The sequence below is a fragment of the Misgurnus anguillicaudatus genome, chromosome 2 (assembly GCF_027580225.2).
Source record: "Misgurnus anguillicaudatus chromosome 2, ASM2758022v2, whole genome shotgun sequence".
Taxonomy (NCBI): Eukaryota; Metazoa; Chordata; class Actinopteri; order Cypriniformes; family Cobitidae; genus Misgurnus; species Misgurnus anguillicaudatus.
In genome coordinates this window covers 38,228,632-38,241,613 of record NC_073338.2, presented here as the reverse complement: position 1 = coordinate 38,241,613, position 12,982 = coordinate 38,228,632, and the positions used below count along the sequence as shown (strand labels likewise).

General features: G+C 39.6%; 1 protein-coding gene across 6 annotated transcripts in view; it reads right to left on the bottom strand.

The window, feature by feature from the left end:
- Nucleotides 1-12,982, bottom strand: part of carmil3 (capping protein regulator and myosin 1 linker 3) — an 87,776-nt gene that overhangs the window by 39,816 nt on the left and 34,978 nt on the right. For all 6 annotated transcript variants that reach the window (XM_055203107.2, XM_055203108.2, XM_055203102.2 and 3 more), the window contains exons 9-15: nucleotides 12,344-12,419; nucleotides 9,497-9,585; nucleotides 9,189-9,283; nucleotides 5,878-5,964; nucleotides 4,369-4,478; nucleotides 2,203-2,280; nucleotides 1,929-2,005 (exon numbers count right to left, since the gene is read on the bottom strand). In XM_055203107.2, coding sequence (XP_055059082.2) covers nucleotides 1,929-2,005; nucleotides 2,203-2,280; nucleotides 4,369-4,478; nucleotides 5,878-5,964; nucleotides 9,189-9,283; nucleotides 9,497-9,585; nucleotides 12,344-12,419 — 612 coding nt within the window. The remainder of the gene's footprint in view (nucleotides 1-1,928; nucleotides 2,006-2,202; nucleotides 2,281-4,368; nucleotides 4,479-5,877; nucleotides 5,965-9,188; nucleotides 9,284-9,496; nucleotides 9,586-12,343; nucleotides 12,420-12,982) is intronic.

Here is a 12,982-nt window from a genome sequence, read left to right as displayed (position 1 = left end):
TCTCGCGTCTAAATGTGACGTCACAATAAACAAACATGGCAAATAACGCATATTGCATAAAGTAATGTCATTAATACAATGGACTGTTTTATTCATCTTTGATGTCCATCTCACTTTGGACTGTGCATGCTGCGCCAAGTAGTTGTTATGGTTTTATCTTTCATCTGCTCGGTTTCTGATATTCTATCGTTTCGTTTCGTTTCAAGTCACAAATTCAGCCCGAATATCTTGTGGTGTGTACCCAGCTTTAGTCACAAGCGCCAAAAAAGTTTCATTAAATTTCCTAACCAAATTCTCTCTAGATGCCGAAGCATCCCACCCCCATCTAAAGTCATACTTGGTTATACCTACCTAAACTGGTACTTGGATGTACTGTCAATCTGTTTCTGAGCAGATCACTTCAGCCGTAAATGTCATGTGACTAATTATTTACATCAGTGTTTCTCAACTCCAGTCCCCGGGCCCCTCCTCCTAGAATATTTGAGATGTATCTCTATATAAAACACCTGATTATTAAAGGAAAACACCACAGTTTTTTAACGTTTTACTATGTTTTTCCCTCAACTTAGATGAATTAATACATACCAATCTTTTTTCAATGCCTGCACTTTATCTTTGAACAGCGCGTTGTGAATGTGCTAGCATTTAGCCTAGCCCCATTCATTCCTTAGGATCCAAACAGGGAAGATTATGATGTTACTGTGCCAAAGGTCGAAGTGCTCTTCCGCCATACAATGTAGTTCTCATTTTTTATCCTTTTAGAAAATCGCCACATTTTATTTTGTGCCACCATACTTACTCGTGTAACTACTCATGTAACAGTCTTTAAATAGGGAAAACATAGAAGTGTTTGATGGCTTCTGAATTCATCCCTGTTTGGATCCTAAGGAATGAATGGTGCTAAGCTAAATGGATGCAGTGTACAAAGATTAAGTGCATGCATTGAGAAAAAATAGGTATGTATTAATTTGTCTAAGTTGAGGAAAGAACATAGCAAAATATTGAAAAACTGTGTTGTTTTCCTTGAAAGGTGACAGAGAAAAAAAAAAACGTTTTTACCTTTACCTTGAATAATGGTAGTCTACCCGCATTCATGAACATACGAAAAGTGCAACACCTCTGTTTCATAAAAAAAATCCTTCTTTATAAATGTCCACCAGAAAATGGCCCAATCTGAACAACAGATACATATTTTGTAAAATGCATCTTAGCCCCCCAACTCTCATTCAATTCCTCCCCTTCAAAATAATTTGCATACATCTGGCCTCTCGCCTCCAACAGGAAGTAAATTGCAGCAGTGTTCGCGAAGTTCAAGGCAAAATGGTGAGTCGCGTTCTGAGGTGTGCTCTTCTATCTGTAAAATTTTGGTCTGTCCATGTTCTGAAGACGGCGAAGTTAACATTCTTTTAAGTGGCAGCAAAGGCAGCCAATCAGCATCAAGTGCTTGCATTTCATAATGAGGTTGCCAGTTAAGCCTGAAGGGACACCAAATAGGTGCAAAACCACCGGTTTAAAACCCCCCACCCTTCTGAGAGAGGTTTTTAGGAAACTTCTAAGGCATTACAGACCCAACCAAAATGTTGTTGTCTACATCACAGAACAAGGATAAATACTCTGTGCAATCATTCCCCTTTAAACTCATCAGCCTCCTAAAACATTCTGGGGGGAATGGAGCTGAGAAACAGTGATTTACATCATGCTATAATTTACAATGCTGATTCCTACGGTAACCAGATAACTCGTCTTTCCAGAAGGACCCTGTCTTCTTTGATTAAACCCACAGATGAAACAAAAAACAACATTTCCTGGGTAACCTCGACAAGTCAAACCGACTCACAATGATTTGTCTGAGTGTTGTGGCAGGCAACCTCACCCATGAGGCTGTCTTAAAAGTGACAGATTACCTCAGGGGAGGCATTCTAGCTTACCTGTGAGAGAAGGAGTTTTTGGAGAGGTTTAAGTACGAGAGATCAGCACAGCAGCCTCGCAGCAGGGCTCCAAATAACTGAGCAAGAAAACGGAAAAAAGAGAGAGGAGCAAAATAGCGGTTGGTATAATTCTGCAATTTATAACCACTAAATATGATAGGAAAATCAATCTGAAATCAATGATAAATTGTTCAGTTGGTGTCTAGGGTACAATTACATTAATCACAGTGAGAAAAAGCAGTTTGGCAGTAACAAATTCAGACTGTCAACTCACAGAGTCTACGGTACAGTCAGTGCCTGACAGATCCAAATGCACCAGGCAGTTCGGCTGTGCCAGGAACAGGTAGAGATTCTACGAAGGGGGAGAAGTTTGGAGGCTGTTAATAGGGGTGTGTGTGTATGTTTGTGTACCTGTCTCTGTGTGAACGTGAGTCATTTTTAGCATCTGTTTGTTTGTGTGGGTGGTGAAGACAGGTCTGTTGGTGTGAGGAGAGCAAAACCACAAAACCCTACATTGTGAGGATCCAGATCATGGTTAAAGCAAAATTAACAAAATTATGTCTTATTTTACATAATAATTACTGGGGTGTTCCTGTGGAACACTTGGTAAAGCAATGTGTGCGCAGCACATAGGTCATGGGTTCGAACATATGAAGAGTTTGGTTCCAAAACGCGATGAACGCCATTTTTGAAATAAATGAGTTACTGCCAAAATCAGTATTATATCAGGTCAGTAGTTAAAAGTAAATTCTTAATTTTACACAAAATCCAATACCCGCCGTGATATTCTGTTATCTTTTCTCCCTTTTTTCCCAAAATGCGATAAACGCCACTCCTCCTTTTTTACAGAACGCAATAAATCCATTCCTGATATTACAGCCCACCAGTCACGCAATGTAAACAAACAATGGCGGCGCGCTGAGTACATAGTTTTCCTCATCTACTTTGTGATAAACAAACAAAACAAAATAATACTTTAATGGCATTGATAAACCTGTGATGGTTTTCTGTGATGGGAAAGAAACGTAAGCCATCAACATCTTATAATTTCCGCGAGAGGCACTCGGTTGCTTGTTTTCCAGACAGCATCAAGCTTCTCATGCTAAAACATTGACCACAGAGGATCTTATGAAAACTTTACATTATTTTACTCAAAGTCAACGAAAATCGAGCGGGATCGCTGTGAAAATGTAAAGAGACGACGTCAAGTATAACCGCAGCAATGTGTTCTTAATATAACAAAGTAAGTGTTTTGGTTAATGCCATTAATGTTTATTTACCAAATGCGCTCCCACAGCAATGTGGCGCTCTTGACATCCATTTATCAGCATGTATAGCTCATATATTTATAACACACGCATGACCGCTGAACTAAGTTTTCTTTCTTGTTTAAGTGAACATAAACAGCTGGATGTTACTCAGTATATTGAAACTTAAAGCAGTCTGTCTTGGGTCTTAAAGGGACAGTAGCCTGCTGCTTTCTGTGTCAGAAATGTGTTGATTTCATAACAAATATATTTACACTTAATACAGATGCCTGGACATTAAAACAAGATTTTAGTATTTGTCATGTTCTGAATAGGAAAACACAGTGTTGACATTACGATAGAGACCGGAATCTTGCCCTCTTGGGTGTACCTGATGGTTCGAACATTGTACCCAGTGGGTTCATTTATAAGGATGATAATGTACCAATAAACGCAAGACCGGTGATAGAGTGGTTTGATGAAAGTAAAAGTCACCAGATCACTAAACTAGGGTGTTTAGAGGTGCGAGCATAACGTAGTGACTATACGAATACATTTTTGCAGTCTAAAACCAGGTGTTTAGTTTCATTGTCCAACTCCTGTAATGCAATGTGTTCAAAGTGGTTTCTTATGCTAACTGTAAGTTTTAATGCTGCGTTCACACCAGCCGCGGTAGAGGTGTCAAGCGCTAGTGATTTCATTGTTAAGTCAATGTGAAGACGCGTTGACGCGCGACTGGAGGTCTTGCGGCACGAATGAGGCGTTTAGCAGGGTGTGGTAGATGTTATTCCTCATTCGCGCGTCTAGTTTGCGTGAATTGCGTGAATTGAGCATTGCCGCGGGAAACTTGTCAATTAGGAAAAACATTTTTTCTACATTGGTGGAAAAACGTGGTGTGTTAACCAATCACAAGCTTGCACTAGTAGTGACGTGATTACAGGAAGCGAGCGGAGTTGCAGGAGCCCCTCCCATGACACAAATTTCCGCGAGAATGTCTCGATGACTAGAATTTCACGCACGGCTATCACGCGTGAATGAAGCGAGTAGGCTCAAAATGTTCAAGCGGCAAACTAGACACGAATTTGAAGCCTCAAACGCGGCTAGTGTGAACCCACAGTAACAAGCCAATCACAATGACAGTAATTAAAACTCACTTAATTTAAGAAATGAACTTGAGATAAAACAAATCTAACCGTTGCATCTTCTCCAGACAGGATTCCAGGGTTCTTGCTGAGATCCAGATGAAGAAGCGAGTTGGAGTAGTCGTCACTGGAGCAAAGTGCCTGAGAAAGAGACGTGACACCTGGAAAGAATGACATTTAGATGATGAATGGCACAGAATGACACAGTACCAGCGAGCACAACAACTTCCTATAATAAATTCAGTAAGCGGGCCAGGTTTTCCTCTTCACTGAATACAAGAGGAAAATGGCAGTGATTGCCTTTTATATCTCAAGACAATAGACAGCCCGGCATATTTTGTTAGATGGAAGCTTGCCAATGAACTCCAGTACGTTTCCTCACCCGGGAATAACACAAACGCCCAGCTGTGCTCTGCGAAAGGATGAATTTACTCATCAAAATATTACCAATGCAACCTTTTGTGAATATCAGTTCTTGGCTCTGGCTTTCACAGCTGCTTATTTTGATGTATAAATTTGATTCTTCACACCGTGGGACGACACTCACATCAGGGTTAACAAGAAATCCGAACAGTGTGTCAGATGTCGAAATGGAATATGTACATTTTCTCACAGTTCACGTAACTTCAATATTCAATTCAAAACTTTTGTGATGAAGTTGTCACTATTTATATTACAAATAAGGATTAATGATGAACTACAATGAGTGGCGGTTGATTCATGGGCTGTGCTGGATGGCTATCCATCTATCCACTCGGTTTAAAACTGTATCGATTGAAAGAGAAAACCAGGAGTTAGCGGACCCTGGAAGCAGCCAAGGATCCAGATAATTGAGTCTGGGCTTTCCAAGTGGAGACGGACTATTTGGGTTCACTTGGGTCTGCAGTCAGGTGCAAATAATGCAGCAGTGATCTCGCTCATTTAAGTGAAAACAAAAAGCAGATTGTAGATCAGTGGAGTGAGAAACGTTATATTATGTCCTGAAATGTCACTGAAACGTGTAACTGGGTGAGCTAGATTTGAGGAGCTCAGATGCAAAACCCTCTAAGTGCGTCTGACATGCTTTTTTTGTAAATAAGCATTTTTAATCGGACTCAGATTTTTGAATGGCCTGAGGCTGGGATTAAGTGGATTTTAAGTGAATGTATTTGATAAACACATATAATACAGATTAATATCATTATCTCATTTTTTTAAAGGAGGTGACGTTTAGCAGCTTTTGCATATGAGCTCCTCATGACAAAGAATTGCATTGCTGATAAAAGTTTTTAAATAAGGATGAATACAGTTAATTATTGATTACTATATAAATTTGTTACTTTCAAGATGGTCTTTTGGGGCATATGCAATTAGTTTTAGAGTCAGCACTATAAAAATCTGCAAAGTTAGTCAGAAAAGAGCTATAAAGAAACTGCACTTTCAGTTTTGGCTCAGATTCTGTGTTAATATTTAGAAATACGACCGGTATTGTGCTGATCTTTGGTGTGTGGTGATTGTTGGAGATTTGTTAAAGACCAGCAGAGGGCGCTCGATCACTAAAGACATTAGTTCTGCACACACCCTTAGAAGAGAGCGACGTCTTGGAGAGGTTAAGCAGACGCAAGCCTTTACTCAGCCGACACACCTGCTGGATGAGATTAGACACACCTGTTGGGAAATAGACATACACAAATACTTTGGATCAGCGGCTAAACCAATTTACAAGTGGCATATTAACACATACCTTTAGGCAAACACTGACACTGCTGCTGTACAGATAAATATACACACAGACACATGCACACTTGTGATGTAATGGGGAATGACATGTGTCAGGCATATGATGGCATAAAGAAAGTCTGACCCTGACACATGAGGACATGCATTCAGTATATAAAAATGCCTGAAACACAGCACACTTCGGCTGCAGCAAAGAAAATAATAGATAAACAAGCAAATCTCTTTGATAATTGAACTTTTGTATTTTAGTGACAAAATGTGTTAATTTATGTTGCTCAGCATTTACTATTAAAGGACCACTAGCCATTAACTCATTCCCCGCCAGCCTTTTTTTTTTAAGTTGCCCGACAGCATTTTTTTGTGATTTTCACAAAAGGTTTACAAAATGCCTTCTAAAAATATATATAAACAACATACAAATGAAAGAACAGACCCACTGCTTTCAAACAAACAATAAAACAAGAGAAAAAACATTTCATCCTATCTATATTTTTTCTCTGCTTATAAACTCTTTCCCCGTCAGCGTTTTGCGTTTTTTCTTTTAAAGTTGCCAGCCAGCGCCAGCATTTTTTTGGATTTTCACAAAAGTTTAATGCCTTGCAAAAATGTTCTTCTTTAAATATATAAACATACAATATATCAAATGAAAGAACAGACCCTCTGCTTTCAAAAAACCCCAAAAACGTTTCATCCTACCTTCATTAGTTCTCTTTTTATCACATCTCAAATATGTGTAGGTTTCTTCAAAAACACCCAATTTGTAGCAAAAAGCTGAGATAATTCCATTTTTGATAGAGATCAGATTCAGAGCGATCCGCAAAAACATACACAGAGTTTTTCTCTTCACGTGAGGCGTTACTTCCGGGTTGTATACGTTGCGGAAGGTGGATAATAGCGGTATTGCGGAAAGCCGGAAACACTTGTCATTGGCAAGGAAAGGTTTTCTCTTAATTGACGAGTTCCCGTCAATGGCGGGGAGAGAGTTAATTGACGAGATAACTCATCAATGGCGGGGAAAGAGTTCTGGTATCCTCAGAATGTGTCTGTAAAGTTTTAGCTCAAAATACACGACAGATCTTCCATTATACATGAATATCAGAAAAATAGGGAAAGATCCCGCAAGATCCTCGCGCTTACAATCATGTTTCACGATCACTAAAAAAGCATCTCTTTCTGCTTAATTAAACTGTTCCGATAAATTTTCCGCATTTTTTTCTGTTTTGTCCAATCAGATAAGGTTTGAGAACTTAAAATGTCCTGGAAGCGCACATTGGGTAAGCGAGTTGTCATTTTGCGCACCTTCGCTTTTGTTAAGTTTGTATTGTTATGTTCATAATATATTTACAGTTTTTTCCATGTTAGCTGTTTTTGATTATAAAAATAACAGTGGAGATGACTAAGACGCGAGACACATGGGCTCATTTTTCTATGACATGACATGTAAATGCATCATATTTATGGCTATATCTAATGCATAGAATATACAAACTAAAAACAAGAAAATAAGATATGTGGAGGAAAATATGCTGTTAATCGTAGCAAGCTAACTATAGACAGTACTCAGAAGGGACTCAAGATGGCGGCAGGCAACTGGAATGACGTATAAGGTCACATGACTGATAATCATGTATACGATGTTGAACATGACCATTTGTGGATGCAATAAAAATGCGCTGTTTTTGTGTGTGTGTTTCTTTAAATGCAAAGAAAGCTTCTGTTCCCTCCCTGTATGCAAAGTAGGGGGTAGGGGGCTTACACATGTGCTTTGAACTACATCAAAACATGTGTCTCTGGTAGAAGGCTGAACTACGCGCTCATAAGGCGGAGTCTGTGAGCGGTTATGGGTGGGGCGTAATCAGTGTGACATCACATTGATAGGGGATCCCCAACAGTCTGTTTTGTGTGACTGTTGCAGGTTAAAGGAGATTACACAAAGAAGAATAGTTGGATTTGTATAATTACAGAATGTTTCTGCACACACACTGCCGACTCATTTTTTGATAGAAACACATTTAAAAGTGCATTTTCTAGGTTAGGGGGGCTTTAAAAAACCAAAAATGAAAATCATGATTGTCTACTCTTGTGCCATTTGAAGACATGCTACCATATTAAGATTTAGCACTAATATCAGCGGCGGCCGGTGACTTCTTTTTTCGAGGGCACACAATGCAAAGTTCGTAACAACATGTATGTAACCCGTCACGTGTGTGGTTCGTAATTTCAAAATATGTGTTTTCGGCGCATCGAGTGAACCTATATGCATCACGTGTCTTGTCAAAATAAGTGCCTGCTGCAGTCGCATCTAAAGGGTTTATGTTAAAAAAAAGACGCTCGCGTTGCCAGACACTCGCAAAATCTCATGCGTAATCAGAGTTTACTGTTAAGGGAGTGTCTAGCGTGTATTTTGTGAACGTGAGCGTCTCTTTTATCATAAATGGTTTTGACGGCTGTGCAACAAGCACTTATTTTGACAAAACACATGATGTACATGCTTCACATGACGCAACAAACACATATTTTGGAAACACCAGCAAAACACTCCGAATACATATTTTGAATTTGCACCCCTCGGAAGAGAAGTCACAAGCCACCACTGACTGATATGTGTTTGTTTTTATTCAGTTTCTGATACATATCATATCTAACACTAACACACCTATTGCTTATCCAAAACCTATCTTAGATTACTTTTATGATAGCTGTTATGATGGATCTGGTGATTTGAAAGCTTCAACATTTTCGAATCCCATATAGACGGATAACATTTCTATTTACATTTAATCATTTAGCAGACACTTTTATCAAGTGCCATTAATACTTTAGTTTCACTCACAGATAATATTAGCCACTACACAGAGATAAGGAAAGAGAGACTACTTTACACACACGCACACGCATATACACACACGCAAGTGCATGCACACACAAGCACAGACATGCACGCACACAAAGCTCATTTTCAAATAACCAAAACAAAGTAGCACAAAACTAGTGCCACAAAAACACCTTTTCAGAGACAGAAATAGCAGATGCACACGCTCATACAGAAACTGTAACTCAGACCAAGACAGGTACTTACACAGAGAGATAGAAAGAGAGAGAGAGAGAGAGAGAGAGAGAGAGAGAGAGAGGACAGACGTTGATGCATATACCTTGGTTGTCCAGTGAATTGTGGGCCAGGTTAATGGAGTGTATGACTGATGCTGGGTTTTCTGACAGGGCAGTGGCCATTTTCTGTGGGAAATCTCTAAATGACAGAAAGAAAGCTAGTTGAAATGGAACCGAAAAAAAAGCACTGCATTCTGGGACCGAGATGAAAAATGACAGCAGAGATATGTCAGGGGAATAAGACCGGCTTCAGTACAAAGGTAAAACGATAATGACAGAACTTTTTAGATAAAAAGAAGCGGCCCGAGTGATAGATAACAGCAGAAAAGTGAGACAGAGATTTATAACTCACGCTTTAAGACCTGCATTTTCCAACGTGATCTCCTCCAAGCTGCTCGATTTACTGACAGTGTGCAAAATCTGCTCCGCGACCTCTGAACTCTGGGAATTCAGAGAAAAACGGTGTGTGAAAGATGGGAAGAAGAAAAGCACTGGAATTAAGAGTCTCCATAATGACTTTAATCTCATGCACAAAGACAGCTTTAACACCAGATGTCACAAAGATATCAGATCTGAAAGACATGTGGCCAAACTGCCCTTCTTTAAACGTGCTATGATGGCACCACAGTACAGTGATGTTATCAGAAGGTAATAACATAGTGCTTTTCTGTATTGGGCCAAAGATATGAACAACAAAACATCATACTCATCTGTGCATTTATTTCAAAATAAAAGACATTATATTTGTGCATGTGCCATATGATTTGTATAAAAGTGACTGCATTACAAGGCGTAATTTTTTTTTCAAACAAGCTTTTGCGCTGCCATTCCATTAAAGGTGCAATTTGTAAGATATTTGCAGTAAAATGTCCAAAAACCACTAGGCCAGTGTTATATATTTTGTCCAGCTGATTACTATCAATACCTGAAATGTTTTCAACTACTTGTAAATCGTGAGAAATTTGCCATTTAAAAAATTGACACGGGGCAGTGCAGTCTCCTGTCAATGACGTTAATATCCATGTGACCCTTTGTCACCGCCTTTACTGACGTAAAAACCACATTACAACAGTGGTCAAGTTCGAAAAAATAAAATGGCGGCCAAGGAAGCGACTGGAGTACAAATTTAGTGTAAAAAAATGTATATTTTCACTTTTTACACATTTTAATTGCATTTCTAGCAAGAAATTAGTAGTTTTCAAATATGTGATTAGTTATCACAAAGGCGCTCTCTGTTTATATTTCAAACACGCTGCCTTTGAAGTGTGTCCGAAAGCCTTTCTCTGAGCTGCCTTCATGCCTCATGCCTTGAGTTTTCGGACGCAGCCAGTGTCGTGGACAAATGCGGAACTATGCGTTAGCGCCTGTCGGGCTACGTGCTTGCTTATGGACTTATGGATTACTCTTTACCGTCTGGCGCTGGTTGTGTTAGCAGAGACAGCTCCCGTAAGCATACGGGCCAACCAAACAACCCAAGAAGAGTTTGGAACAAAACGAGAGACAACATTTAACTAGACAGAGATTCTGATCCTGCTTGTGTTTTACGCGATTGGTGAGTTGTTTTGATTCGTAACCCTTCAAAAAACGTATGCTATTATATTGATCACAACATTAGTGTGTAGAGTGTAATCAGTGCGTCTTCCCGCGGACAATATGCACATCAAAAGGTATTGTACAGCAATATAAATGGTCATTTTAAGACACTTCACAATAAGATTTGTACTCTCAATACATTATGTGAAAAATCATTGTAGATTGTAAGTTGAAAACTTAATTCGAATTTCTTTGCTGTGTTAACCATCGAATTTGGACTAATACTGTAACATCTATGACTAACAATTTCGTTTTGAACATCACATATAAACTTACATAATGAAATAAACGATGTCATCAAACGCAACATTTATAAGAAATGATTACCTTATCCGTCAACGTTTGCGTCTGATTGATGGCCATCAGCGGTTCAGTTAAAGGACAAGTTCTGTATTTTACACCCAAAGCACTGCCTTCAGACTGTTTATGATGAAATAGAACGGCCCCGACCGAAACCTCGACATATGCGGCCGCCCCGAGAATCCTCGGGTGCCTGTGCTCCACCTCCCACCTCCACAATGGGCCCACAGGTGCACTGGAACAATCCCTTCCAAAATGCATTAAACTTTCGTTTACAAAAACATGAAACTCACCGAGTGGTCAGGGGTGTTCACTGATATGCTCACACAAAAATCACTGCCAAATACGCATTCCAACAGGTTTTATCGTAGTTTTTGCCAACTCCATTGACTTGTATTAGATGTGCTGTGAGGTACGGTATTACTCCACGCCGGGAACTTTGTTTCTATTCTGCTATTGGCAATGGCGGATTAGCGCCACCACCTGGGCTGGAGTGTCTATTATTCAAGCACTCAACGGAAGAATGTACGGGTGTGAGGCGTTTGGAAAAATAGGTCCACAAGTTAACAATAAATGGTAAAACACCTGTTGGAAAGCATCTTTTGCAGCGATTTTTGTGTGAGCATATCAGTGAACACCCCTGACCACTCGGTGAGTTTCATGTCTTTGTAAACGAAAGTTTAATGCATTTTAGAAAGGATTGTTCCAGTGCACCTATCAACCCATTGTAGAGGTGATAGGTGAAACACAAACACCCGAAAATTCTCGGGGCAGTCGCATATGTCGAAATTTCAGTCAAAACCGTTCTATTTCATCATAAACAATCTGAAAACAGGGCTTTAAGTGTAAAATACCGAACTTGTCCTTTAAAGACTACAAATCCCATAATTGCACGCTGCTTCATAGCGTCATTAAACAACGTCATTTGATGTTATTGTGTTCTGGCGCCATCTAGTGGTAAAAATTCTACGTATTCCACCTTTAAGCCATACAGGAGTTTGTCGTGTCTACTAATTGCCAATGAGATCACACACATGGTGGGTGAAGAAGGTCGAATTTGTGTCACTAATGTAATGCAACAATAACTGTGCATGTCAGAATTCATGTTTGAATAAAATGCAACATACTGCGTGATTTCCTATCTGGTTGCTGTACATACGCAGGGGTCTGTACTCATATTTTGCATGCTAAAAGTCAAGTGATCATGGCATTAGTACACTACTATTTTTAGACCTCAACAACAGTACAACAACAGACCCAGACAGATCAAGTTCACAGTGAAGATCATGGATATAAAAATACTTACAACGCGCAAATCTTTGCAGTAAAGTTTGGTGAACCATGAGTTATAAGCCATGGCTGCCACAATCACTGCAAGGTCCCTGTAACAAAAACAGACACAGAAAAGACAAAAATCAAAACAGATGCTTTTACACTTGCAGTAGGTGATACAAATTATGAAAGCCCACTTGCATTTCTTATGCAATTCCCCTTAAGATGGCATGATTTTCCCAAAACTACCCCCAAAGACCCTTTCATTTCAGAAAAATGATGGATTCAGCTGTAAAAGCTCCTTGCGAGCCTATAGCCAAGAGAGGAAAGGAAGAGGACAGCGTGGATCGATGGGAAAACTGATGCCAGGTCAGTGGATTACTCAGTGCAATGTGTCTATGATACAGCTTTTAATATTGGCAACGTGCCTAAAACCATTTTACCCGGCAGACGTTACCGCACTTGCAGGAAGAGAAAGAGGGAGAGAAAGAAAAGCAGAGGATTCCTCCATTAAAGCATGCAACTGATCATCATTGCAACGTTTGGATGCTTTAGTTTAGCAATGTATGCTCAGTTGTTCCCTCCGTCTTTTTACCGCTCCTGCTTGTCCCACTCGTTCTCTCTCCCTGTAGATATCTAATGGAACAAATGCTTAAAAATCAATTACATAACA